Source organism: Eretmochelys imbricata, chromosome 16 (assembly GCF_965152235.1).
Source record: "Eretmochelys imbricata isolate rEreImb1 chromosome 16, rEreImb1.hap1, whole genome shotgun sequence".
NCBI classification, from domain to species: domain Eukaryota; kingdom Metazoa; phylum Chordata; order Testudines; family Cheloniidae; genus Eretmochelys; species Eretmochelys imbricata.
In genome coordinates this window covers 9,014,994-9,041,400 of record NC_135587.1, presented here as the reverse complement: position 1 = coordinate 9,041,400, position 26,407 = coordinate 9,014,994, and the positions used below count along the sequence as shown (strand labels likewise).

General features: G+C 44.3%; 1 protein-coding gene across 1 annotated transcript in view; it reads right to left on the bottom strand.

Moving 5' to 3' along the window:
• Positions 1–26,407, bottom strand: part of CACNA1B (calcium voltage-gated channel subunit alpha1 B) — a 475,550-nt gene that overhangs the window by 174,247 nt on the left and 274,896 nt on the right. Inside the window, exons 9-12 of the mRNA XM_077835554.1 lie at positions 16,694–16,750; positions 15,869–15,940; positions 14,048–14,137; positions 9,646–9,855 (exon numbers count right to left, since the gene is read on the bottom strand). Coding sequence (XP_077691680.1) covers positions 9,646–9,855; positions 14,048–14,137; positions 15,869–15,940; positions 16,694–16,750 — 429 coding nt within the window. The remainder of the gene's footprint in view (positions 1–9,645; positions 9,856–14,047; positions 14,138–15,868; positions 15,941–16,693; positions 16,751–26,407) is intronic.

Here is a 26,407-nt window from a genome sequence, read left to right as displayed (position 1 = left end):
AGGCCATATGCAGGCAGTAAAGGAAGGGTGGAAGCAAGGATGCAGAGAAAAATGAAAGCACTTAACTCTTTGAGTACAAGAGAGCAACTCAGAATGAATCAGCTTCTCTGGCTGACGGATCCAAAACAGGATTTCTTCTGACATGGTCCTGCCCATATAATTGAAAATGCAATTTCATTGTTTGGACCTCCTGGTATTCAGGCCCTAAATTTAATTTAATCTCCTTTAAACAGAAGCATTCTGTAATTCAATTTAAGGGGAAAATAGTTTGATACAAATAGTCTAATTTAATTTAAAATTTATGCTGCTGGCAAAGGCCACACTGGTATCATTTTGCCCCATACGTCTGAATTAGGTAGTTAGTGGCTCTTTTTTGTCAATCACCAACAAATTAATTCCATTTCCGCACTGTCTGGTAGTCTGATGTCATTAGGTGCAGGAGTTGGGGATGCTACTATCAGGTTTATTTGCTCTTCCCTGTGTGGAAACCTCTAACCAGGAAAAGAGCCCCAGGTCCAAACCTCCTTCTCATCTTAAAGAGAGCGGGCTTGAAATAATCAGCAGACATAAATAAACATGCATGTTTCAGAAACCCTTTTTCTTTCAATTGCCAATGTTGCATATTTATATCCAAAGGGAGCTGGGCCTCTACTTCAAAGGCAAATACGATATCATCAAGAAACTAATTGCATAATGCATTTGGTTAAGCACACTGTGGTGCACAAAAGAAAACAGACGAGCTGAGTTCTTAGACCGTAATGGCCCAAATATCTTGATCGAGTTTCCTATTTCCCAAAAAATAATAATAGTAACAACAACGTTTTTGTTCAGCCTTTAAAAAAAAAATCATTCTTAAAGCATATCGGGGGAAGGTGGGAGGTATTAGATTGACAGCCCTGGAGAATGTCAACCTCCATTGGTGGGAGCCAAAGAACAACATGGACAGCAGCAACGTGCGACTTTCCTTCACACTGCCCAGCCAAACTTATCTACAGAAGTGAAAGGATAGTTCAGTCTCTATGGTCCATTAGTTCCTCGGTCTTCTTTCACAGATGTATAGATTTTAAGGCCTGGATGGACAACTGAGATCATCTTTTCAGATCTCCTGCATAACACAGGCCATAGAACCTCACAGAACTTCTGCGTCAACCTCACGATTTCTGGTTGACCTGTAGCATATCTTTTAGAAAGGCATCTAGTCTTCATTTAAAGACTGCAAGTGATGGAAACTATACAACATGCCTAAATAAGTTGTTCCAATGGTTAATTACCCTCACTGAACCATGTGCCTTATTTTCACTCTGACTTTGTCTAACAGCAGCTTCAAGCCACTCGCTCACATGATGCCATTTTGTGCTAGCTTAAAGCGTTGTCAGTGATCAGAAATCTCTTCCTCCTGAAAATGCTAGAGACAGTGGCAATTAATGTAAACAGTGATGGTCGGTGACTGTATGAAGCAAACCTGTCCACTGGGAACTGCAATCTATTTCATCTAGGCCACGAAACAAAGGTCTGCACTTTGAAGAAGAGAACTTGTATAACAGACCCATAATATTTATAGCATTGTGCGACGCTGATGAGCTTTCTCTGCAGAGGAGAAAAATTGGAAAATGCTCCAAAAACATCCAAGAAGCTCCAGTGCCTACTCCAGATCTCCCTATAAGACATCAGAACGGCCATACTGGGTCAGAACAATGGTCCATCTAGCCCAATATCTTGTCTTCCAACAGTGGCCAATGCCAGGTGCTTCAAAAGGAATGAACAGAACAGGGCAATTATCAAGTGATAATTGGCACTCAGAGGCTTAGGGACACCCAGAGCATGGGGTTGCATCACTGACCATCTTGGCTAATAGCCATTGATGGACCTATCCTCCATGAACTTTTCTCATTCTTTTTTTGAAACAAGTTATACTTTTGGCCTTCACAACATCCCCTGGCAATGAGTTCCACAGTCTGACTGTGCATTGTGTGAAGAAATACTTTTGTCTGTTTTAAACCTGCTGCCTATTAATTTCATTCAGAGACCTCTTATTCTTGTGTTATGTGAAGGAGTAAATAATGCTTCCTTACTCATTTTCTCTACACCAGTCATGATTTTATAGACCTCTATCATATTTCCCCAATCGAGATGCTAAAGGAGCACTCAAGGACGATAAGGCCATTGCGGAGAAACTAAAAGAATTCTTTGCATTGGTCTTCACAGCTGAGGATGTGAGAGAGATTCCCAAACCTGAGCCATTCTTTTTAGCTGACAAATCTGAGGAACTGTCCCAGATTGAGGTGTCATTAGAGGAGGTTTTGGAACAAGTTGATAAACTAAACAGTAATAAGTCACCAAGACCAGATGGTATTCACTCAAGAGGTCTGAAGGAACTCAAATGTGAAATTGCAGAACTACTATCTGCGGTCTATAACCTATCATTTAAATCAGCTTCTGTACCAAATGACTGGAGGATAGCTAATGTGACGCCAATTTTTAAAAAGGGCTCCAGAGGTGATCCCAGCAATCACAGGCTGGTAAGCCTGACTTCAGTACCAGGCAAACTGGTTGAAACTATAGCAAAGAACAAAATTGTCAGAGACATAGATTAACATAATTTGTCAGGGAAGAGTCAACATGGTTTTTGTAAAGGGAAATCATGCCTCACCAATCTACTAGAATTCTTTGAGGGGGTCAACAGGCATGTGGACAAGGGGGTACAGTGGATACAGTGTACTTAGATTTTCAGAAAGCCTTTGACAAGGTCCCTCACCAAAGGCTCTTAAGCAAAGTAAGCTGTCATGGGATAAGAGGGAAGGTCCTCTCCTGGATTGGTAACTGGTTAAAACATAGGAAACACAGGTAGGAATAAATGGTCATTTTTCAGAATGGAGAGAGGTAAACCGTGGTGCCCCCCACAGGAGTCTGTACTGGGTCCAGTCCTATTCAACATATTCATAAATGATCTGGAAAAAGGGGTAAACAGTGAGGTGTCAAAAGTTGCAGATGATACAAAACTACTCAAGATAGTTAAGTCCAAAGCAGAGTGCGAAGAATTACAAAAGAATCTCTCAAAAATGGGTGAATGGGCAACAAAATGGCAGATGAAATTCAATGCTGATAAATGCAAAGTAATGCACATTGGAAAACATAATCTCAACTATACATATAAAATGATAGGGTCTAAATTAACTGTTACCACTCAAGAAAGAGATCTTGGAGTCATCCTGGATGGTTCTCTGAAAACATCCACTCAACATGCAGCGGCAGTCAAAAAAGCAATGAGAATGTTAGGAACCATTAGCAAAGGGACAGATAATAAGAAAGAAAATATTACATTGCCTCTATATAAATCCATGGTACACCCATATCTTGAATACTGCGTGCAGATGTGGTCACCCCATCTCAAAAAAGATCTACTGGAATTGGAAAAGGTTCAGAAAAGGGCAAAAAAATCATTAGGGGTATGGAACGGCTTCCGTATGAGGAAAGATTAACAACACTGGGACTTTTCAGCCTGGAAAAGAGACGACTAAGGGGGGATATGATAGAGGTCTATAAAAACCTGACTGGTGTGGAGAAAGTAAATAAGGAAGTCTTATTTACTCCTCAAAACACAAGAACTAGGGGTCACCAAATGAAATTAATAGGCACCAGGTTTAAAACAAACAAAAGGAAGTATTTTTTCACACAACACGTAGTCAATCTGTGCAACTCTTTGCCAGAGGATGTTGTGAAGGCCAAAACTATAACAGAGCTCAAAAAAGAACTAGATAAATTCATGGAGGATAGGTCCTGGCTATTCGCTAGGATGAGCAGGGATGGTATCCCTAGCCTCTGTTTGCCAGAGGCTGGGAGTGGGGGGCAGGGGATAATCACTTGGTGATGGCCTGGTCTGTTCATTCCCTCTGGGGCACCTGGCATTGGCCACTGTTGGAAGATAGGATACTGGGCTAGATGGACCTTTTGTCTGACCCAATATGGCCGTTCTTATGTTCTTATTCCACACTGAATAGTCCTAGTCTTTTTAATCTCTCCTCATATGGAAGCTGCCCCATTCCCTTAATCGTTTTTGTTGCTCTTCTCTGTATCTTTTCCATTTCTAACATACCTTTTTTAAGATGGGTTGATGAGAATTGCACGCAGTCTTCAAGGTGCAGTCATACCATGGATTTATATAGTGGTATTATGATATTTACTATTTTACTATCTATCCCATTCCAAGTGGTTCCTAACATTCTGTTCGCTTTTTTGACTGCTGCTGCACATTGAGTGGATGTTTTCAGAGAACTATCCACAATGATTCCAAGATCTAATTCTTGAGTGGCAACAGCTAATTTAGACCCCATCATTTTGTATGAATTGTTGAGATTATGTTTTCCAGTATGCATTATTTTGCATTTATCAACAGTGACTTTTATCTGCCATTTTGTTGCTCAGTCACCCAGTTGCCTCCCGGAGGGAATGGTTGTTTCGCCAGTGGACCATTGATTCCAGGACCATGTGGATATCCGCTGCTATTCACTGAGGACCTGAGTCCAAAGAATTCACAGAACACAGATGCTACTAAACAAAAGTGAAACTAAACAGATATTCCAATTAATATCTTAAAGCTCCTACAGTTCCTGTTTCAAAGCAGTGGAGACCATAAGAAATATCAAGCAGAGAAAGTTAATCAAAGCATTTCAATAACACAAAAGTTAAAAGAACAGGGGTGGGGAAAAAAATCAATGCAGACCCAAAGGCTCTCACCATCTATTCATTAAGTAAAATATATTTGTAATGTAATTAAATGCTTCCCAGAGGGACAGCTATAATTGAATTAGAGGGTGCTGGTTGAGTTTCAAGGTGCTGCAGACCCTCCGGGACTTGACACTCCTCGGACTCCTGCCCATCGCAGTTCACAAGGCTCCTTTCAAGTTCAATTATAAGCGTCCCCCCAGGAAACAATATAATTAGAGGTGGTTACATTTCTTGTGTTCTACATCAGGCCTTCCAAGCCTCACTCCTTGACAGAGAGGCTCACTCATGGATTAATCTTAAGGATGGTTTTTAAAACCTCTCACTGTCGTGGCGAAGGATTTTGTTGTGTGTTTCCATGAGCTATTTCAAATCTCCTGGTTTTGTGGAATCTCGTTCAGCGTCACTGTCACTCTTCGACATAACCCTGTTACGTCCAGGGTTCATTCACCATTAGACATCGGGATAATTAGAGTGCCTTTGGTTCAGTGTAGAGATAGGCCTCAATAAAAACACCAGATCTGATCACCCTTAACATTTGGAAAAGTTTCTATCGGCGTTTCTGAAGCGTTGAACCATCTTAAAGGAAGAGGGTTTTTTTCCCCCTCATTACTCACTGCTAAGAGACAGGCTGGAAATACTGCACACAGCATGGTGGCACTTCTGCTACTGGTCTCAGCCAAAGACAGAAGGTGCAAAAGCAAATGAAAATTATGAACAAGGAGTTAACCATGCGTATCTGAACTTTAGAAAATGTTGGATCTGAGCTCAGCTGGACTTTCATCTCAAGGTTCAGGTTCATCTAACCACTATACCCTTCCTTAACTGAAATATTGTCCTCTCCAGCCTATGAAATGACGCTAGAGTTACAAGCTATGACACTTGCACTTAGCATTTCTATGGCTGATGTTCATTCTCCATGTCCAAGGCTCCTTTTCTCCGATTGTCCCCAGTCTACACAGCTTATAATATTCTAACTAGAGAGAGGCTAGAGATGCAAAGCTCACATGTGGATCTGAATGGCCACCAAGTTTGTGGGGGTTCGGATCTAGAGTTTTGGCTTGGGACCCACTTCTAATTTCCACAGTCTCATGCCAAGAATGTGTCAGGCTGCTGTTTCTAATAGCACATGGCCCATTTCCACCAGTGTTTCCTTAGCACCACTCAGGGATTTATTTGTGGGCCTGAGAAGCTATACAAAGGTCTCTGGCCTGCAAATGGTATAACGAAGGTGTCATAGGAAATGATCATGCAAACCACAGAAAACTATATAGGACAGAAATAAGAAAGAGCATCTCTGGTTGGGAAGTTACTGAACATTTAGAGTCAAGGAACAGATATGACTGAGAAAAGAATTTCTCTGCTGTTCCTATTGAAAATCAATCAATCACAGGGGTCAGCTGTGATTCCCAGTTGGGTAGCATCCTAAATGCACAGATTAGAGCACCTGGTCAAGATTTTCAAAAGCATCTTGTGGTTTTGGGTGTTTCCATTTCTGGGTGCTCAATTTCAGATTCCGCAAAGGAGCCTGGTTTTCAGAGAGTAGGTGTTGGAGAATTTCTGAAAATCAGGCCGCTTGAAGGTGTCTCAAGTTGGGAGCCCAGAACTAAGTGACCCAAAATCATTAATCACTTGGCCTCTGACTTATAATAGGAGGTCATTTCTGGTAGACTCCTCTTCTCAACTGTTACTGCTGTCATGGCACAGTCGGCATTTCAGTGGGGTTGGAGTGTGCCCCATATTGCCCCCACTGAGATAAGTTGGACCCTTAACTTCTCACCTTTATCCTAGATTTTTTTCTCTCCACCAGGAAATGCATCTTTAATTCCACTTAACATGAACATTCCTTCAATGTGAGCTTGGATATCAAAATGAAATGGATTTCAGTTCACATTCCTTTTTAAACATTCCCTCAGAAATGTTACTGCATAAATCAGTTCCAGAAAGCAAACTTGGAAATCTAAAATCTAAAATCTTCTGGTTAGAACGAAAGACTTAAAAACATTTTTCTAGCCATTTAGTCCCAATTTGAGAAAAAATCCTAAACCTGAGATTTCTAATTGCCTTGCTACGCTAATCTATTATTTCTGCTGTTTAATTCAGAAAAAGAATAGGCAGGACTAATTTCCTGTGTCTTCTGTCTCTATTTTCCCCTCTAAAAGCTGATAGAGGAGAAGAGTTGAAAGGACTTTTTTCTCCCTTTCACCCAACCCTCATTATAGCTTTCAGTTACCTGGTATTATTAAATATTTTAGTAAATATTAGCAGGAGCTCTTTGAAGACACAGTAACCCGTAGCTTCACCCTTTTAGCCTGTGGGAAAGGAAAGACTTCAAAAGTTAATCTTTTTTATGATTATTATTTTAAGATAGGAAGACTTAGTTCCTAAGTTATTCTGTTTTACACATCTTATTTAATTTTTATTATTTTTTTCTGGTTTGGAAAAATTTGCCACGAATCGATAATCCACATCTGACCTTCACATATTGGCGCAAGGGCTCAATCATTCAAGGTGCTGAGCATTCTGGCCCAATCCAGCAAAGCACTTAAGCACATGCTTAACTTTAAACAGCCCCATGAAACTCAACGGGTGAAGACCAGGCCCCATGGAAGTCAAATGGAGTTTTGTCATTGACTTTAACGGGCGCAGGATTTCACCCAATGGGACTACTCAGGCGTAAAATCAAGCAAATGCTTAAATGATCTCTTCGTCCCAGCCAGTGTACTTCTTACCTTGCTGGACTGAGACCCAGAAGCATGAAGCTGATGAAACTGTGCCAAGAGTCCACCTCTAGCTCCTCTGATCTTCACACTAAGGGCCAGGTTTCCAAAGGTGCAGCCTGCACAATCGGGGCCAAGTTTTCAAAAGTGCTCAGCATTCAGCAGTTCCCATTTTGATACATACATCAAACATGCTGGGCTTGTCTACATGAAGAGTTAGCGCACAGCAGGCCGGGATACAGATTTACAGCACCTCCGCATACTGCACACTAACTGTCTGTGTGAACCCTGCAGTGCACTGCGGAACTTTTAGTGCTCAGCATAACGTTCTACACACAGAGTGAGTGTGTGTTTGCTGTGCGCTCTTCATCGGAACGTGCACGCTGAGCTCTTCTGAAAATCTGGCCCCAGCTGCCGGTGCTGAGCTCTTCTGAAAATGTCACCCTCAGAACTGAAGATCTGGGGCCAGATCCCCATGGGAGTTTTGCAGGGGACTTCAGTGGGAGCAGGATTGGGGACAAGGGCTCTAAAGACAAAGGGAAATCTTGGAAAGTGCATCATGCAATTTGACCATCTGACTTACAGCACCATTTTCACAATGTCCCTCTGCAAAGAGGGACTCTAGGATGGGGGAGAGAACAGTACATGGGGGAACTCAATTACAGGATATGGACATGCTGTTCAACTCTCTAAACTGTTGGGGTCTAAGACCCCATTACCACCTTCACATTCATGATATCCATGAGCTCTCCTGTCATAGAACTAAACTTCGAGGGTCTGACTGTGATCTCTCTCACAAACATTTTACACCGATATATCTTCACTGACCATACCTTTAAACCATTATGAAGCCAGAATCAGGGCCCTACAACTGACCTTCTGCTCAGCAGTTGCTTTGACTCTGTGCTAGGTTTTAAAACACATCATCTTCTATTCAATGTCTAGCCATCTGACTTGAATTCTTTGTCAGATACATACAGACAATGCAGCTCTGCTATTCCACCTCATAATAAACTCAACCTTCCCCAACCTCTCAGGGAGAAATTGATGGTGCCCGAAATCCCCATTGTCACTGTATGCTTAAATTTTCAGTTTATCCAAACTGCAATTTTTTAGGAGGTTTTGGGTCAAATCTTGCAACCTTTAGATGAGCAGGGCCACTCCTACTTTTGTAAAAAAAAAAAAATTAAAAAAAAAGGCCGGGGGGGAGGGGGCATTGTGAAAGCAAGAAGGCGATCATCTGAGGAAGAGTTTACCTGTATAAAGGATCTAACTGCAGAAAGCAGGATTCATTGGCTATTCGTTACAAAATAAAACAACATTACACACTTTAAAAAAGCAATAACACTCCAAGGGCCTTTGTACAGTACTGAATGCCCATGTTAATGGGTGACCGAAGACATCGGGCTAAAACACATCTAACATGCGCAGGCATATGATATAATCACCCACCTGTCCTGTGTTACTGCTTATATGTGTACAGATATATTTTCAGTGTGTGATTCACTGGAGGGTACTATTACATTTCTCCTCATTGGACACGCCTGGCTTATTAAGGCAAGTGCTCTCATGGAAAGCCACTTTCTGTACAAGTGCACATTCAGAGAGGGTTCGCTATTAATTGGCACAATTGGACTGAATTAGTGTAAAATGTTTTAGTCCAGGAAATAATGTTGCTATTAAGTGGAACTGTCCATTGCACAAGTTGATATCAAGAAGGCTTCAGTCTCTATATTATCTTCATATGTTTTACTATAAAAAATGGCCTAGTGTATTGAACATAGGGAAAATCTGAGAACAAGCTATACATCTCCTGGGTGGGGGTTGAATTGTGAGGGTCTCTGGACAGCCGCAGGGGAAGACAGCTCGAGAAATGTATAAAGCTGCTGGGAGGGACCCAAGTAAATGTTTTTTCCCAATCCACAAGCCCCCCCAAAAATCCTCCTGTGATGTTCGCTAAGTTTGTGGCTGACCATTACAAGTCAAAGATGTGTCTTGGGCTGTTTTTTATAGCACATTGTCCACTTTCTCTGGTGTTTCTTGGAGCCACTTAGTAATTTATTTGTGAAACTCCTGGATGAGGCATAAGAAATTACAAAAAGGCCTCAAGGCTGCAGGTGTTAATGGCAACATGGGGCTAGTGCTCAGAGCACTCAGGAGTGGGAGGACCGGATGGAACATGACTCTGATCCCTGGCACTTACACAAAGCAGTGGTGAGCCCCTCTGGCTGGTCATAATGCACCATGGCGACGCACAGAGTGTTCAGGGTGACGACACACAGGACGATCCAATAGAAGCTTTGTGCTTTCACCATGCGCCGGATGAAGAACCGGAACATCTTCTCTTTCCTCCGGAAATATGAGGAGCTCTCATTCTTTCCACTCTTCAGACTGGCCCGGGCAAATGGAGACCCTGGGCATCGGAGGACACAAGGGATTATCATCACACTAAAATCAGGAAGATAATGGGGGAGTGAGAAACTAGAAATCACAACCACAAAGGGCCCAGATCCTCAAAAGTATGTAGATGCCTAACTGAAATGACTGAGAGTTAGATGTCCAAATACCTTTGAGGATCCAAACCGAAGAACCTTCCCCCTCTCTGGAAATGCAGCTAAGCACAAACTTGGCCATATTTACAATGAGCTGCAAGAGACACCGATTTGCCCAGACCATCCCAATGGATTAACACTAGGATTCGAAAAGAGCCTAATGGTGTCAGATGCTCAGCTCCCATTGCCTTTCACAGTGAATTAGGCACCCAGCCCCTGTAAATCACTCCAAAAATCCTAGCTAATCTCTTAAATCCTGAGCTCTGACTGGTCAGGTTACAAGCTATGGGCAGCACGACACTTACTCTGTTATTTGTGACAGGAGTTTAACCCCCTCTCCCCTGCCAGCGAGCCTGAGTGCCGTGGAGCTGGCTGCGGGCACCCTGTGGCTCCACAGTGCGAGTGGTGTGCTGACTGCCCCGTGCAATCCAGCTCGGGCCGTCAGGAATGCTGGGACCGAGAATGTTCACAATCGCTGCCCTGCCCCCCATCACTGCACTGGCCGGGGTGCAGGGAAGTAATGCTGAGCACCCTTTATTTCTCCTTCCGAAAGGAGAAAGATGCAACCCCAGCTAGTGCCTTCTGCTCACAGCAGCACGGACACTGGCTAGCTGGATGAGGCAGAGGCTCACCCCCACTCCCTAGCCTGGCAGACTGAAACCCTTCGAAGCTGGGGAGTGCTAGCCAGTGCAGAAGCTGGTGTCTCCTCCCAATACCCTGCGTGGCGAAGATCCTGCCCCAGTGCTCGTGCGGAGGGAAGAAGCTCCCTACATCCCTCTCTCACCTCATACGCCTGCACAGAACAGAGCAGGATTTGACCTCAGTGCTCTGTGGCAGGTGTGCTGACTCCCGTTTGCTCTGCCTCTTATGGCTGCCTTTCACATCTTGTCTGAAATCCTGATTAAGAGTCAGATGTTTAAAAACAGACACTTGAAAGGGGAAAGGCGTTCTAGATTAAAGTGTCCACCCTACAGTGACGGGCACTGTAGAAATGCCTGGTGTTTGATATTAGTGCTATTAGTTTTATAACATCTCCTTCCATGCTGAAGAATTTCTCACTGTTTATATTGCCCTTCAAGGCAACAGAATTAACCAGAGGCCAAGAAGAAAGCTGTGTCAGAGTTCTGATGTTATTCTGTAAATCCAGACCTCTCAGGAACCTATGGCAAACCTCTGCTGTCAAAGCTGCCCAGGAGATGTGCACACGGATATTCCACTCCGCTTACATCCCTACTGCTCTTCATGTGGACACCGCTCTGAGATAACCACATTCTGGAGCAACTTCTCTGAAGTGAACCCCCCGCCCTCCGGTGTAAATCAGAGTGGTATTTGGCCCAAGAAGAGATGACAGATTTGTCATGTGCCTCTGAGCAGAATTTTGCCCTTTCCTTGGAAAACCATACCAGACATGAGGCAGTCAGAGTGCTGAACTGGCTGGATATTCCAGTGCTAATGTTTCCATTCCAGTACCTAATGTTCCTATCACAAGGCAGCCAGGATCTACCATTGGGGTTTTATCAGCACAGAAAGAACACAAAGAGAAGGGAGAAAATAGAAGTGTGGATTAAACTATTATTTCAGAAAGCACACTGTGACTGATGTTTATTGTTCTACAGCTTTCTAATGTGGCTATAGGGTTCCTGGAGGCACTATTAATTGAATTACAGAGCAACTTGTGCAGGTAACAGCTGGCAAGAGGCTCATCAGTGCAACTACTGCACTGGTCAGCACATTTACATCACACTTTGTAATTAGATTGTTAGTTCTTCTAAGGCCTTTAAGTCACATCAGAGAGATATGTTACTACAGCATAAGGAAAACATTGGAAAAAACCCTCATTAAATCCTCACTTTATCCATAAACCCCAGTATGTTTTGATTATTTATCATATGCAGAGTTTCATGCATTTCAGGAGGGTAAAATCTCTCTTCCACAGCCTGCAGCAGTTTTAGTTTTCACTGCTGTTTGTTTCTTCTTCTCCGCCATGTGCCATGCTTTACCAAACACACTCTTCCCAACCGGGGGAACCAGTCACACAGAAAAGGGGGCATCGCAGATATTTTCCTGACCATACGCTCAATAGATGGGTCTCAGTTCAGCATCAGATTATCCATGAGTGCAAGTGCTCCTGCTTCCACCAGATCTGCTGCGTGAGGCGCTAGATGCAGAGAATTGCTCATGCGTCACAAGTTCCTGGAGCCCGAGAGGACTTAGAAATAGATTAAAAGCTCCCTGTATGACCTCGTGGCAATAAGTAAATGCTGTAGCAGTGTGGACCTCCTGCCACCCACACAGCAACTCCACCTCACTCCAAAATACACACACACACACACACACGGATGTTCTGATTTCTCCAGCAACAAAAAATTCCTACTAGTTTCAGCAGGCTGAGCCGTTCAACTGCTTTGTGGCTAATCTGGGTGGATTCCCAGGGATGGGATGGTGGGTTGCAGAGTCACACCAATGTGCTATACAGCACTCACCTGGAATGATCCGCTGCTCATTTAAGAAAACCAAAACCTTTGAATCTCTTGGGGCCTGTTTACATAGCAAGTAACCGCAACAACAAGCCATGGTGTGATTTTACAGTACACCAGCTTGTTGTGCAGTAGCATCCCATGTGGACAATGCTACAGCACAGTGAAAGTCCCAGAAGCAGCTAGGCTCATTGTACTTTCAATTAGTTGTACGCCAAGCCTCACTTCGGGACTTTCACTGCACTATAGCAGCATCCACATGGGACATTACTGTGTGGCAAGCTAGGGGCTCTAGATTCACACCCTGGTTTGCCATGCAGCAACTTGCCATGTTGACAAGCCCTCAGACCATTAAGTGCCAAATTTTCAAAGAGTGGAGGTGAGTGTGCATGGTGCATTCACATTTGTACGTGCACATGGAAAAGTACCATTTATGCTTCCATTTTCAACGGGCATCATTAAAAGCTCATGATCTGCTGCTCCTTAGTGTCTGTGATAGCACGGTAATGCATTAGGAGCTGGCTGAGAGTAGTTGCTGCTTTAGCAGCAAACTAAAATCAAGACACACTCAGCAAAGTTTCTTCCTAGGGGTTCATTCAGGATGGTTAGAGGGGAGAAGGCAAAATGATTTACCAGAAAATAATCAGGACATGTTCCCAGCTTGGGGCTATAGTCCAGCCTGGCCACCACTCCAGGTGGAAATTTATCACCTCAAAGGCCTTCCCTATGCTGGTGCTCAAGCAGCAGAGAGTTGCCTGAGCTTGCAGCCCTCCAGCCCAGTCTCATCACTCCACCCTGTCCACCTGTGTGAGGTCTAAGAAGAGAATTAATTCCCATTTTCTGGAAAGCAAGTAGGGTTTCTGGACCCTATCACATTCCTGCTTTATGTATTGGAAGATTCCGTGGTCATGGAAAGGGTCTGGGACAGGTATATAATGGTGCACACTGCACCTGATTTATGCATGTGAGCATGGGGTGACCATTTGTGCGCCCTTCATCTCCACATCTGGCTTAGCAATGTGGAGATCTGCAACAAGAGACATTGCTCGGGTAAAGGTTATAGAGCTAGCAGACACCCAGCCTAGGGTTTCCCTGTGACCATCCAGAATACAAGCCATTCTTTAAAGAAGTCAGCCATGTGTCCATCAGGGAACACTGTTCATTTATGAGCTTGGATCTTTGTCCATTCCCTCGCCTCCCCACAAGAGATGAGGCTAGAGAACACTTTAAGGCCCAGCCTGACACAACGGGTGGTATATGCATGAAGGAGCATTTCCCAAAAAGGAGACCCAGAGTGATTGTGCCTGATGCAGGAATGACTCCTCCAAGGGCTCTGTAACGGCAAGGACTGGGATTGCATCTGGCTCTCAAGCAGGAGTGCAAAAGTGTGGAGGAGCGCTCCTGGCTCCTCTCCCACTCCCTTGCACACTGGTTAAGGACCAGATGCTGAAATGTCCATGGGTTCTAGCAATTAAGTGCCATCTGTTGAAACAAAGGAATAGCTCAGAGGAGTGTGACACGAAAGCACTTTGCCCAAGTTCTTAACACCATCAGAGAATGCAGGGCCAGTACTCACCAACGGAGCAAATGTCTGTGAAATGGTCCTCCCCCTCTTCAGCATGAATCAGGTCATTTTTGCTCTTCTTTATTGTAGCTCTTTTCAACACTGCATGCAAATTTAAAAAATAAAAAGCACTATAAACATTGTGTAGTCAATCCTCTCTCCACCACTCACTCTCCGAGGCCTGTATTTCCTTCCCAATGCCAGCTAAAAGCTGCCATATATGGACAAGCCATAGCAAATGGATCAACCTACAGCTTTGTACTGTGGCCTCTGCTTGCTTAGATACCGGGTCATTATTTGTTTAACCTTCTAAATCTTGAAAGTTTGCCAGGCAGGACTTCTGTTCACCCATGTCTCAATGCAACTGAAGTGGAAAGGCAGCAGGAAAGACAAATATCTGGTAATTTCTTAGAGCTCAGAGGCAGGGCATGCCACCATTGTTCATGCAGAGCTACTGGAGTGATATTTAGATTAAACAAAGGCATGTGCAGAAGAGAGATTTGGCTTGGTTAATTGAGCCATGATGAGATATGGGATAGTAATGCTACTGTCTGTTAACATATTCACATTCTACCGCATGCACCATTAAAACGTCAGCATTCACTCTATTCCAGTAGAGAAAGTTTGCCACTGTATGTTGCCCTAAGCACAGGAAATACCACGGGTAAGCAGATAATATCCCATGGTGAATGTCTTTTTAATGACACCCACTCTGCAATACCTTCCATCTGGGGACGTCAAAACTCTTTGAAAACATAAGCCTGACCTTTTGTGAGGTAGGTAAATATCACTATCCCTGTTTTACCGATGGAGAAACTGCGGCACGGAAAGATTACCTGATTTGCCCCAGGCCATTGAACATGTCAGTGGCAAAGCGGAATTGCTGCCTCGCAAACCCGGCTCTGAGCCTTAGACCACCTGCCTTGGAACCTTGCAAACTATCAGAAAATATTTTGATACCGTCTTGATAAAAGTTTAAAAACCATATAATGATTAAGCACCATTTGATACCAGCAGTAAGACACTCCATGGTGTGGTGATACAAACTGTCCACTAGAGACCTATAGGAAATCTGCTATGTCAGAACTGTCTTGAGGATAATTGGGGTTTAGGGTAATGTGAACAGGGGATCCTTATCCTACATCAGCTGCATTGCTATGATTGAATAATGGGTGCACCACCTCCTCAGCATCAAAATCCTTCTTATAAATGATTACATAGTTAGTTCACTTTAGAGATGGGCTCATAGCAACCCCCCCAGATTCACAAGTATCTGAACTTTGGAGGGTGAAGGGTTCTAATCGGAACTGGGATCTGGATCCAATTTTTGCATATACCGACTTTATAACAGGCTGAACATAAATCCTAGACACCAACAGGCCCCAGTGTCCAACAGGCCCCAGCTTTGGGGCATTAAATATCTGGGTCTGAATTCTGTGACCTAAGTCCATCTCTGTTTTATTTATACAACTCCTACCTTGTAAAGCTATTCCTCCAAACCAGGTGCTCATTACAATGAGGCACCAACAGCACTGGCTCCCGCCAAGCACCGTGCAAAACTTCCCTCCCACCCCAAAGCTCTGCCAAAGCACCTCCAACCTGACCTGCCCTACCCCCTACTTTTCCACTCCTGGGCCTCTCCTGCGTGCAGATCACCAACCACTCCAAAGCACGCTAGATTTTGTGATCCTTTCGAATGGTGGACCAGTGGCCATGGAGGATTCAGACAAACCTTGTTCCTAGTGACCTACGGTACTCAGGATCTGAGGCCACGAGCAAAAAGCATCACCCCACTGTGCCACCTAACCCCCTGTTGATTTGCAATCCACTCACTGTTGTAGCTGCTGCCGCCAGTCTCCGCCGGTGCTGTGCCTTGCTGAACTGGCCCTTCGGAGGCGGCCCTCCCTGACAGTGAACGGGAGGAGAAACAAAAAAAGAGAAGGGGAGGGACGGGGAGGGAAGGGAAAAGGAGGAGACACAGGAGGACGAAAGATGGTCAGAAAAGGGAGAGGGAAGAGTCTTTAACTGAACGTTCACTGTCTGTAACATCCTAAGAGCTTGATGTCAGAGGCAGGGGGAAAACACTAGTCTCACGGCACCTGTTTTGGAAATCGTACTCCCTCGAGTTCTCCTGCTAACATGAGGCCCCTATGAGTCGTGAGATTAGATAAGATCACCACACCCTGCTATGTCTTACTGCTTAAAAGTAACAGGGGTCTTAGTCTCTTTGTCAAATCCTTTTGAAAACCTTGATTTAGAGCCCTGCCTTTATTTATTTTGCTGGCATCCACACTGCAGCTTTCCCCTCGAGGCTACAAGTAGACACATCCCTCCATGTAACCCAGAGGCTGGTAGGGGGCCCTGTGCACACCAGACCCCCACAATTACACTGGGAGTCTGGCATATCCCAGGGGTGACACCCCATCCCAGAAAGACGTGTCTCATAGCTGCTGATTGTCCACCTGAAACTTTGAAGAAGTCCTACACAGGAAGAGGGAATTTTAGCTGTCTTTGCTCCAAGGCTGGGATCAGAATTTTCAGCTGCATGCAAAGATATGGTGCTTGTACCCGCTAGGTCACAGTGAAAACCACATCTGCAAATGGCATATAAACCTCTCCTCTATTGCAAGAGGAAAAGTACAAGGCAAAACAACCTACCGTCCAGAGGGGACTTCTCTTCAGCATTCTTGTCTTCTTCTGCCAGCATCACCTCCTCTGCAAAAAGGGAAACAGCAGCGCTCAACCCTGGATCAGTTGCATTGTCATCGTAAAGCTCCCTGACTGGGAGGCAGTGGGCGTGGACCTTTGCCACAGCCTCAGCTCACCACACCACCCAACCAGACTGAGTCTTTAGACTCAGCATTGAATAAGGGGCAGCACCGAGAGTCATAATTACTCCCTTGTGCCCTTCTTGCTCCAAGGAAGAAAACAAGTTATTAAACCTTAGAAAGGTTGCAGCTTGCTTCTCCCCTCTCACCGAGCCACCTCCTCAGACAAGTAAGATGGCAGAGCATTGGCTTTGCCCACACCTCTCTGTCCAGTCCCCACCCACTTGCTTGCGGTGGAGAGTATCTGGAGAGCAATTGTTGCCATCCACTCCAACCTGGACCCAAGATCTGCACAGGCGTAAGCATATATTGTAGTACCATCGTACCAGCAGTGAAAGAGGCCGTATGCCACTACCATGTGTCAGACACTCACTCATCAATGCCAGGACTTAAGGCAATTATGCACTGGTCTGCAACTCATCTGTGTGAAATCATGGCTCCACCGAAGACACTGGCAAAACTCCAGTGGATTTCAGTGGGGTCAGGATTTCATCCACTATGTCAACACAGTTAAAACTACACATGAAATACACAGGAAAAAGCTTGGTATACATTTTTTGTTTTCCATGTTTATATGAACTGTCTCCAAAATTGGCAGAGTTGATGATGCTTTCCAGTAATGTATGAACTTAGTATTGACTGAAGCCAAAGCATGGAACCAGTTGGGCTTTTACTTACTAGAGAGTAGGGCAAATTCCATCCACATGAAACTACACTATGCAGTATTCTACAGCAACAATCCAAAAGGCCAGGGTTTGTATAAATAGTTCTACAGTGTTTTGGCTTATTACTGTACAATACTGAATTGTCAGAGGGTTTTTTAAAGAAGGGACTGGCGAACCTCACAAGACTTTGGCATTTTAAATGGTAATTTTCTTTACATTCTTAAGCATAACTGTGCACTTGGATTTAGTAAAGTATCTGATAGAGTATCTCACAAAATCCTACTTGAAAAGACAATTTAAATCATCTTAGATTTGGCTAAAGAAACAGACGAAACAGCAAAGAACCTATTACTTGAGGGAGCTATCTAGAGAGATACTAGAGAGATGGATGTTAACAACAGTCTTAAAATATCTTTATTAATTATATGGAAGAGGTAGTGAATGCTGCTAAACTAATGAAAAGACACAAAATTGAAAGGAGAAATAATACAAAGGGTCAGAGAGATTAGAAATATGAGCAGAAAAGAGCAAAATGAGATTCAACTGGGGAAAATGCAGATTAATGCATCTGAGTGCAAAGTAATTACAGACATTCAGTCAGCGGGAGGGAGAAACCTAGGAAGCAGAGGTGCTGACAGAGACTGGAAGGTGATCGCAAAGAGCAAATGATAGATGAGTCTGCAGTTTTACAAGGTACCCAATGAGTCCAATATAATTGGGCGCATATGTAAAGGCATCACGTGACAGGACAGGGAAGTAGAAAGTGCCTTTCTAGATGGCTCATGTGTGACTCCACCTGGAATATCACTGGACACCTCAGTATCCAAAAGATACGTACAAGTTGAAGGTAGTTCAGAGAAGAGCTGCGGGAATGTTTAGGAGTGGGGTGGGGAGGGAGAAGAAGACAAGAGTTAAATATGGCTAAGTGACAACTCAAAGGGAATATGATGTATCTGAAATAGGAGGAAGAGGAATAATTTACCTTTGTAGAAAGGGGTACTAAATGTGGGGTACTGGGATAAATTAAGGAAAGAAGTGGTCTGTGACTGTGAGGTCCCGTAGGCTGTGGAATAGTCTCCCAAGGGAAGTAATAGAACCCTTATCACTTTGTCCAGTTTACCTTTGAATGAGCCAAGGAGTAGTAAACATACAATATAGAACGATCTTCTTTTGGCAGGACGATGGACTGCATATCCCAATAATGCAGGTCTTTATCTGTAGCTTCTCCGAGCCTTATTCCACCCAGCCAGATACATTACGTTACAGTGAAAACTAAAATCCAACAGCCTGGCTTAGATTTGAGTGTAAACTTCATGTTTGCAACTGAAGCAAAGACTATGAAGAAATGATACAAAGAGGTGTGCCCTGGTGTTTGTGAGATTTACCGCCAGCTGGCTCTGCTGAAGGAGCATAATCGTTTAGAACCTGAAGTTGATAAATGAGAGACTGGAATGCATTATTCTGTGGACTACCTGACATGCTGGCCAAGGTGAGTGCTGCAAAGAGTGAAACTCGGGGGTATGTCATGCAGACACCATTAGACTCAATAGGCTAAATTCAGACCTGGCATAAGTACATGGAACTCTGTGGAGATGCGTGTGCTTATGCCAGGTCTGATTTAGGCCAAGAATGGTGAACTCATTGCTACTATGAGGAACTTTATTTTTAATGTAATCTTATTACAGACTCTATTAGTTTATTAAAAAGAAAAGGCGTACTTGTGGCATCTTGGAGACTAACAAATTTGTTAGTCTCTAAGGTGCCACAAGTCCTCCTTTTCTTTTTGCGAATACAGACTAACACGGCTGCTACTCTGAAACCTGTTATTAGTTTATTAGAAGTCCCCAGAAAAACAACTTTTTTGAACGGAAGCCCCATGTACATTCTACACTGGATTCCTATCAGAGCAGGAACAAAATAAATTTCTATTTGCTCTTTTCAGAAACAAGTGACTGATAAGAGGGGGAGAAGTCTTACTTCCCACTTTTTGACTGGCCTCATGTTTAGTGAGCTCACAAGTCAGATCTTCTCAAGGCTATTCACCCTCCTGTGGACATCACTTGAAGAGCAGTCCTAAGTCTCAAGTCTTTCGGGTTTGTGAACATGGGACCACATTAGTGAACATGGGACCAGGTTGAGCAGTGACGAGGTATTGATGCAACATGATGTACTAACATCACAGTGTCATGGATCATGTGTGTCCCCACATCAGATAAACTAACAAAAGAGTCAACCCTAATCAGGACGGTCAGGGTCCAGCAGTCATAAGGATAGAGGCCAGTAGGACGTTGGGAGTTATGTGATGTGACAACTTAGTACAGATGTGTTTCACCTATATCACATGCTCTCTCTTTCAGAACAGCACCGTAAATCAGATGGCTCCTTCCTCTGTCCTCCTCACAGCACACAGACCCTGAGTTGCTTCCCAAACACAACCGCTACCCAGGGTTTGTCTTTACTAGTAACAAAATACAACACCACAAAGTGAACCTCACCCAAAGCATCCACCCCAAACTTGATTCTCCTTAGAATTTCCCTCCAGGTCCTCCTCTGTCCCAGCTCCCAAAAATTCCCTCTCTAGATGGATACTCCCATCTGCCTAATATCTTGGGCAGAGTTAAAGAGCAGCACCTTCCACAACACACTGGAGGAACTTCAGCAACTTTACACAGGTTTTTTAACTTGCTGAATGAGCAGGTCAGTGGAGGAGGCCTGGTACCTTGTGACTAGTATCTTTTACTATGACTTCCTCAGCATTGACTTCGCTAAGGAAGTGGCGTTTGGTAAGAGAACTGTGTTTGTGGGTCTAGGGCTGTAAAACAAAGCAATCCATAGAAATTGCAAGCAGAGCAAATACTAACCCAGGAACCTATCCTTGCAACAAAGCCCGTTGCCAGCTCTGTCCAGATATCTATTCAGGGGACACCATCACAGGGCCTAATCCCATCAGCCACACTATCAGAGGCTCGTTCACCTGCACATTTACCAATGTGATATATGCCATCATGTGCCAGCAATGCCCCTCTGCCATGTACATTGGCCAAACTGGACAGTCTCTATGTAAAAGAATAAATGGACAGAAATCAGACGTCAAGAATTATAACATTCAAAAACCAGTCACAGAACACTTCAATCTCTTTGGTCACTCAATTACAGACCTAAAAGTGGCAATTCTTCAACAAAAAAACCTTCAAAAACAGACTCCAACAAGAGACTGCTGAATTGGAATTAATTTGCAAACTGGACACCATTAATTTAGGCTTGAATAAAGACTGGGAGTGGATGGGTCATTACACAAAGTAAAACTATTTCCCCATGTTTATCCCCCCTCCCCTACTGTTCCTCACACATTCTTGTCAACTGCTGGAAATGGCCCACTTTGATTATCACTACAAAAGGTTTTTTTTCTCTCCTGCTGGTAATAGCTCACCTTACCTGATCACTCTCGTTACAGTGTGTACGGTAACACACATTGTTTCATGTTCTCTGTGTATATAAAATCTCCCCACTGTATTTTCCACTGCATGCATCCGATTAAGTGAGCTGTAGCTCACAAAAGCTTATGCTCAAATAAATTTGTTAGCCTCTAAGGTGCCACAAGTCCTCCTTTTCTTTTTGTGTTGCTTTAGCGATTCTCATGAAATATAACATTTGAAAGAAAATTGATAGAGGATGGGAAGCAGGTGATAATTCTAAATCAGACAGAATAACTGACAAGGAGTAAGGGTTATATTAGCAACCCACTAAGAACATGGGGGTAGGGAACTCTCTGCACTTAACTATCATAGTGATAGCTGCCTTCAAGATTAGACCTATTGCTACTAATTAAGTGTTGAGAATATGCTTGGACCTGTACATGGCACAAAATAAAGACAGCCCTTTCCCTAAAGAGCTGCAAGCTAGCAAGCCAAACATCACAACAGAGAGACCACTGCTGCTTCTACAATCTCTGGCATGTAGAGAAAGGACCGTGTGCACCAAGGAAAAGGCTGGATTATTGGAATTAAAGATGCAATGGAAATACAAGGCAGAAAAACCAAGTTAAGTCACTGGGGCTAGTAAATATGAAAGACAAAAATGCATCTATAAGGAGAACCCCACTAAACTTTCATCTGGGCCCATCACATGTCCCATGAATGAGCTCCCTCCCGCTGAATCTCTGGCATGGCTTTGACTCTCTAATTAATCCAGGCTTCTAGTCTCAGCTGTGTGAGGGGATTGCTGTCTCTGTGCCTCTTCCACAAAGGCTAAATCCCGATGCTCTTAAAAGCGCACAGTGCCGGAGCATGACACTCACGCTACAACGAGCTGGAAGAGAAAGGTTAAATGAAACGTCCCAAAGATCACTTATTCCAGGGGAAAAGAAATGCACAGGATCGGGCAGTGAAGGGCTATGGCTAGGAGATGGACTTGAAAGGAATTAAAATGCAAGAAGCGGCTTGATTCACTCTGAATTGTAAGACTTTCAGTCTCCAAAGCGAAAACATTTTCAAATGATGCATGTCCTTGTAAGATAAGAGGGATGGCTTCAAAAGACTATCTGGGGACTTAGGAATGCTTTTCTCTTTCCAGAGGGATGTTCTAGCTCTCAGCTCCCTCAGAAATGCAACATGAAAGCCTAACAGTTGCTACAGCTCTGAGGAGTTTAATGAAGAAAGCAGCAGTGGCAAGATCATTTTCACGGATTAAATCGGTGTCTCCTCAGTGCTCTTCTCCTTTATTCCCCTAAAGGGCACCGTTTCATATAAACTCCTTGCCACCTTCCCTTGGAGCCAAAGGGAAAATACCCTTCCCCAGCAGAGAGTGAGTGGCTGAAGGTTCCCAACACAACAGCAGCTTTCCCTGGTTTCCAGCTAGGTATCCCTTGGTGGTGAATTCGCTGAGGAAGTGGTGTTTGGTAAGAGAACTGTGTTTGTGGGTCTAGGGCTGTAAAACAATGCAATCCACAGACACTGCGCATCAGGAGCTGGCTACGTTTCAACAGTGGGTAGGGATTACCCTTCTGCAGGGTTTATTAAAAAAATCCCATGGACTTCCTTCTTTAGTCTGTGCAGTCTTTAAATCAAATTAAAGGTGTCTCTTTCTAAAAGATATGCTCAACCAGAAGTTACGGGCTTGAGGCAGGAGTTACAGGGTAAAGTTCTGTGGTCTGGGTTATGCAGGAGGTCAGACTAGTTGATCCCAATGTTCCCTTCTGACCTTAAAAATCTATGAATCTATAAAAATTCTCCTTGCACCCCAGTTTTAAACCAGTGTATCTTTGCTAACCCGAACAGAGTCACACCACATTTAGACCAACGTGAAAGCAGAATCAGACCCTATATGTTGGCTTCCTTCTCTCTTGTCCACCTCCAGGCCCTTCTTCCATAATGCCCCATTATCTATGGAACACCCACCTGAAATGTGTCTGCCTAACGACCATCCTCTCCTTATCCACATCCCCCCTAAACCTCCTAAAAACTCATATTTGCTGGGTTGCCTACGCAAAGCAAGTTCATTCATTAAAAATATAAATTTGCCCCTGGAAAACTGCAAGGGAGCCATCAAGACATGCACATGTTGGAATGAGTAACCCCCAAGGTCTTATTCTTGTGCCCACCTCCTCCTCTCGCCTCCCTCCGTGGCTTGCGATTCTCACTTGGACCGCCTGTGAATGTAGGTTATAAGCTTTTGGGGGGCAAAGCCACTTCCTCGATAACAAGCCCTTTCTGTTGAGGGCATCGGCCCTCAGTGTTAATATGGTCTGCAGCAGTCCTTATGGGGGTCCTTTTGCAGTCTTCAGTGCTACCAGGTGTCCAAAGGATGGTGACAGTAAAAAGCCACCAGCCTCATCCACAGCTGAGCGGGAGTCTGCATGTCATCCTTGGCCACGGTGATCCACACACGCGTAACCTCCAGCCTCGATTAATGCACCTCATTGTCTCTCAGAATGGAGCCCCATACCCTGGGAAAGCGCCAACTGGTACAAAATGCTGCAGCCCATCTGCTTAACAACATGGGGTAGCACAGGTACATCACCCCAGTGCTCTGCTCTCTGAACTGGCTCCCCAATGAAAACAGATTCCAGTTTAAGGACTCTGCCCTGATATTCACAGCCTTCCAGGGGACTGGTCCTAGCCACCTGATGTTTCATTGGAGCTTTGAAACTATCAGCCAGTTTGGGGAGACTCATGGGGCCAGGAAACAGAACTCTGACAGAGTCAGCAATCGGGGCCGGCAGCAAAGCCAGTCTCCTGGCAACCTAATGAGTGCAGCTGTAGTAGGCTACCTGATTGACTACGCCACCTGATTGATTGAAAGAATCAGCAAACCAGATCCTATGCGTAGCAGCAGTTCACTGATTGCTCAAAGCGCGTGCCCACAGCTGTGATAGACCCTGCTCCTGCCCTGTCCCCAGCCCTGATCCTGCCTGGCCTCACACTAAGAACCCCCATCTTGAACCTCAGCTCCAGTTCCTGTCTTCTGACTCTGGCTCTGACCATTGGCCCTGGCACCAAGCCTCTGACTCTGATTCCCAGGCTACCATCTCCTGCTCTAACCACTAGCCATGACCCTGTGCCAACCCCGAGGCACAACCGCCCACACCCCTGTCACAGAAAGACAGGAGCTGAATTTAGACTGTTGGGCTCCCCAAGAGATGAGAGTGATCACACCCCATTTAGAGCCAAATGCAGGACTCCTGTCTGGCCTAGTCTTCCCGCAACAAACTCTTCTCTCCCAAACACTCTCCCAAACCTGCACTCCGAGCTGAGATGCAGTTTCCAGACTAGCTCCTCTATTCCCGTCACTCACAGCTTCCTCAAACAAATTCCGATGAGCTAAAATGTTCAGTGCTTGGTCTCAGCCCCAAGGTAAGCTCTTCTGGGAAGTTTAAGTAAAATTGGCTGTCTTCAAGCTTGGAAGCACTAAAAATACCAAAACCACTCTTCTAATTAAATTCCAGCTGAAATATTAGCATTTGCAGGGCTTGTTTTATAACACTGTTTCGGGGGGGAAGGGGGGGAAGAAATCAATTCAAGCTTTAAGAAAATGGGTGTAATTTATTTTTAAGTCATGCACATTTAAATCCAGTGCTTTCTATTTCTTTCCCTACCCTTTTGTTTAAAAAGCATTTGTTAAGTACTCCCACAATTAAGGCTTCCTGTATTAAGTATGCCTCATGCAAGCAGTCCCATATTAAGGATGTCACCACTAAGCACACCTTTGTTTCAGATGCCTCAACTAGATAGGCCTCTGCCAAAGTTATAAACTCCTCCATTAAAGCAGCCTCAGGTAAGTCCATTTCTGCATCCATTAAAGGTATATTGCTTTGGTGATTTACCAGCAGTGAGCTGTCTCTAAGGTCTTTTAGTAATGCCAGCATTCTTACTTCTGCATTCCTTAAGTAGCCATGTGGGTTGGTTGGTCCAGGACTCCCCAGAATGGGTTTCTCTCACCTTCCTCTGAAGCAGCTTGCTCTGGCAAAATTCCCATTGACTTCACTGGGGCCAAGATTTCAAGACCTGACTTCTGAGCGCTTGAATTCTCAGCTTTAGCACAGCCCCCATGTTACTTTTTGCATTTAATGATTTCCCAACCTAACTCACTCTTTTTTTTTTTTTTTTTTCTGCTGCATGAAACTTCCTTCAGGCTGCACTGTATTGCATTGCTATTGTATTTCCAACAATGCCTCTGGAGGAGTGTTTTATTATTCCCTGATTCAGCTACTTCCTTTAAGCTTTGCAGTTCTAAATGTCATTAGATAAAATGGAAACGACAGGCATTTCATAGCATTTGTACCACACGCTCACGCAACATTTGGGGGCAAAGTGACACAGCAGCCAGACGTTCCCACGGAGAGGTACCGCAGTGGCGTGCAAATTTAAGGGAAGAGATTTCACCGCATGTTTTGCAACGTACGCACCTCAATTTTCAAACAGCCACTTCCAGTAATAGCTGGCACCTGCACAGGTCCTTTCAGCAGAACACGTCAAAGCTCTTTCACCAGTCAGAATAAAACCAGGCCACACCCTTGCAAGAATAGTGTTGTTATCTTCACTTGACCGATGGGGGTAACCGAGGGTACCTCTACACTGGAGCTGGAGGTATAGCTTCTATTTGGGGTAGGCATACCTGCGATAGCTTTGATTGAGCTATCATACTAAGTACAGCCATGTAGCCAGAGTGGCAGGATGGGCTAGCCACCCAGAGTACCTACGTAGGATCTTAGATAGGACCGCACTCAGGGTGGCTAGCCTGAGCCACGGCTTGTGCTGCCAAGGGCACACTGCTATGGATCCACACTGCTATTTAGCATGCTGGATCCATCAAAGCTAGCGCATATATTTTTATCTGAGCTGGAAATTACACCTCCGGCTACAGCGTAGACACATCCTACGGCTCAGAGAGACCACGTAGTCACGAGGGCCCCTAAGGCAAGGCAGCAAGAGACGGGATTAGAACTGAGGCATCCTCTCCTCTAGCTACTAGATAAACCTTTAATTAATTTGAATTTGAAGTAGCACAAAGTTGTAAACAAATGGAGGGACAATTTATAAATAGAAAGCAATGTGAATGGTTCCTTTCTCGAATGCTAAGGAACCACAGAATTAAAAGGGAGATAAAGTGTGGTTAACTAATTGAGGGTAGTTCCAGCTGAGCAGTTACATTCAATGAAGCTTGGTCAATACAACTGGCTTTTGATTGCCACTCTACAGAGAACTGTGTGAAATACCGGGTTCCTGTGACCATACAAACTGCGACTGCTTCTTCCTCCTACTTAACATTTCAGAGCTTCAGTCTTTCCTCTCTGACCAGACTGTCAAAATTCTTGTCCAGGCCACAGCCATCTTCTGCCTTGACTACTGCAAGCTCCTCTTCCAATCCCGGCAAAAGTGAAT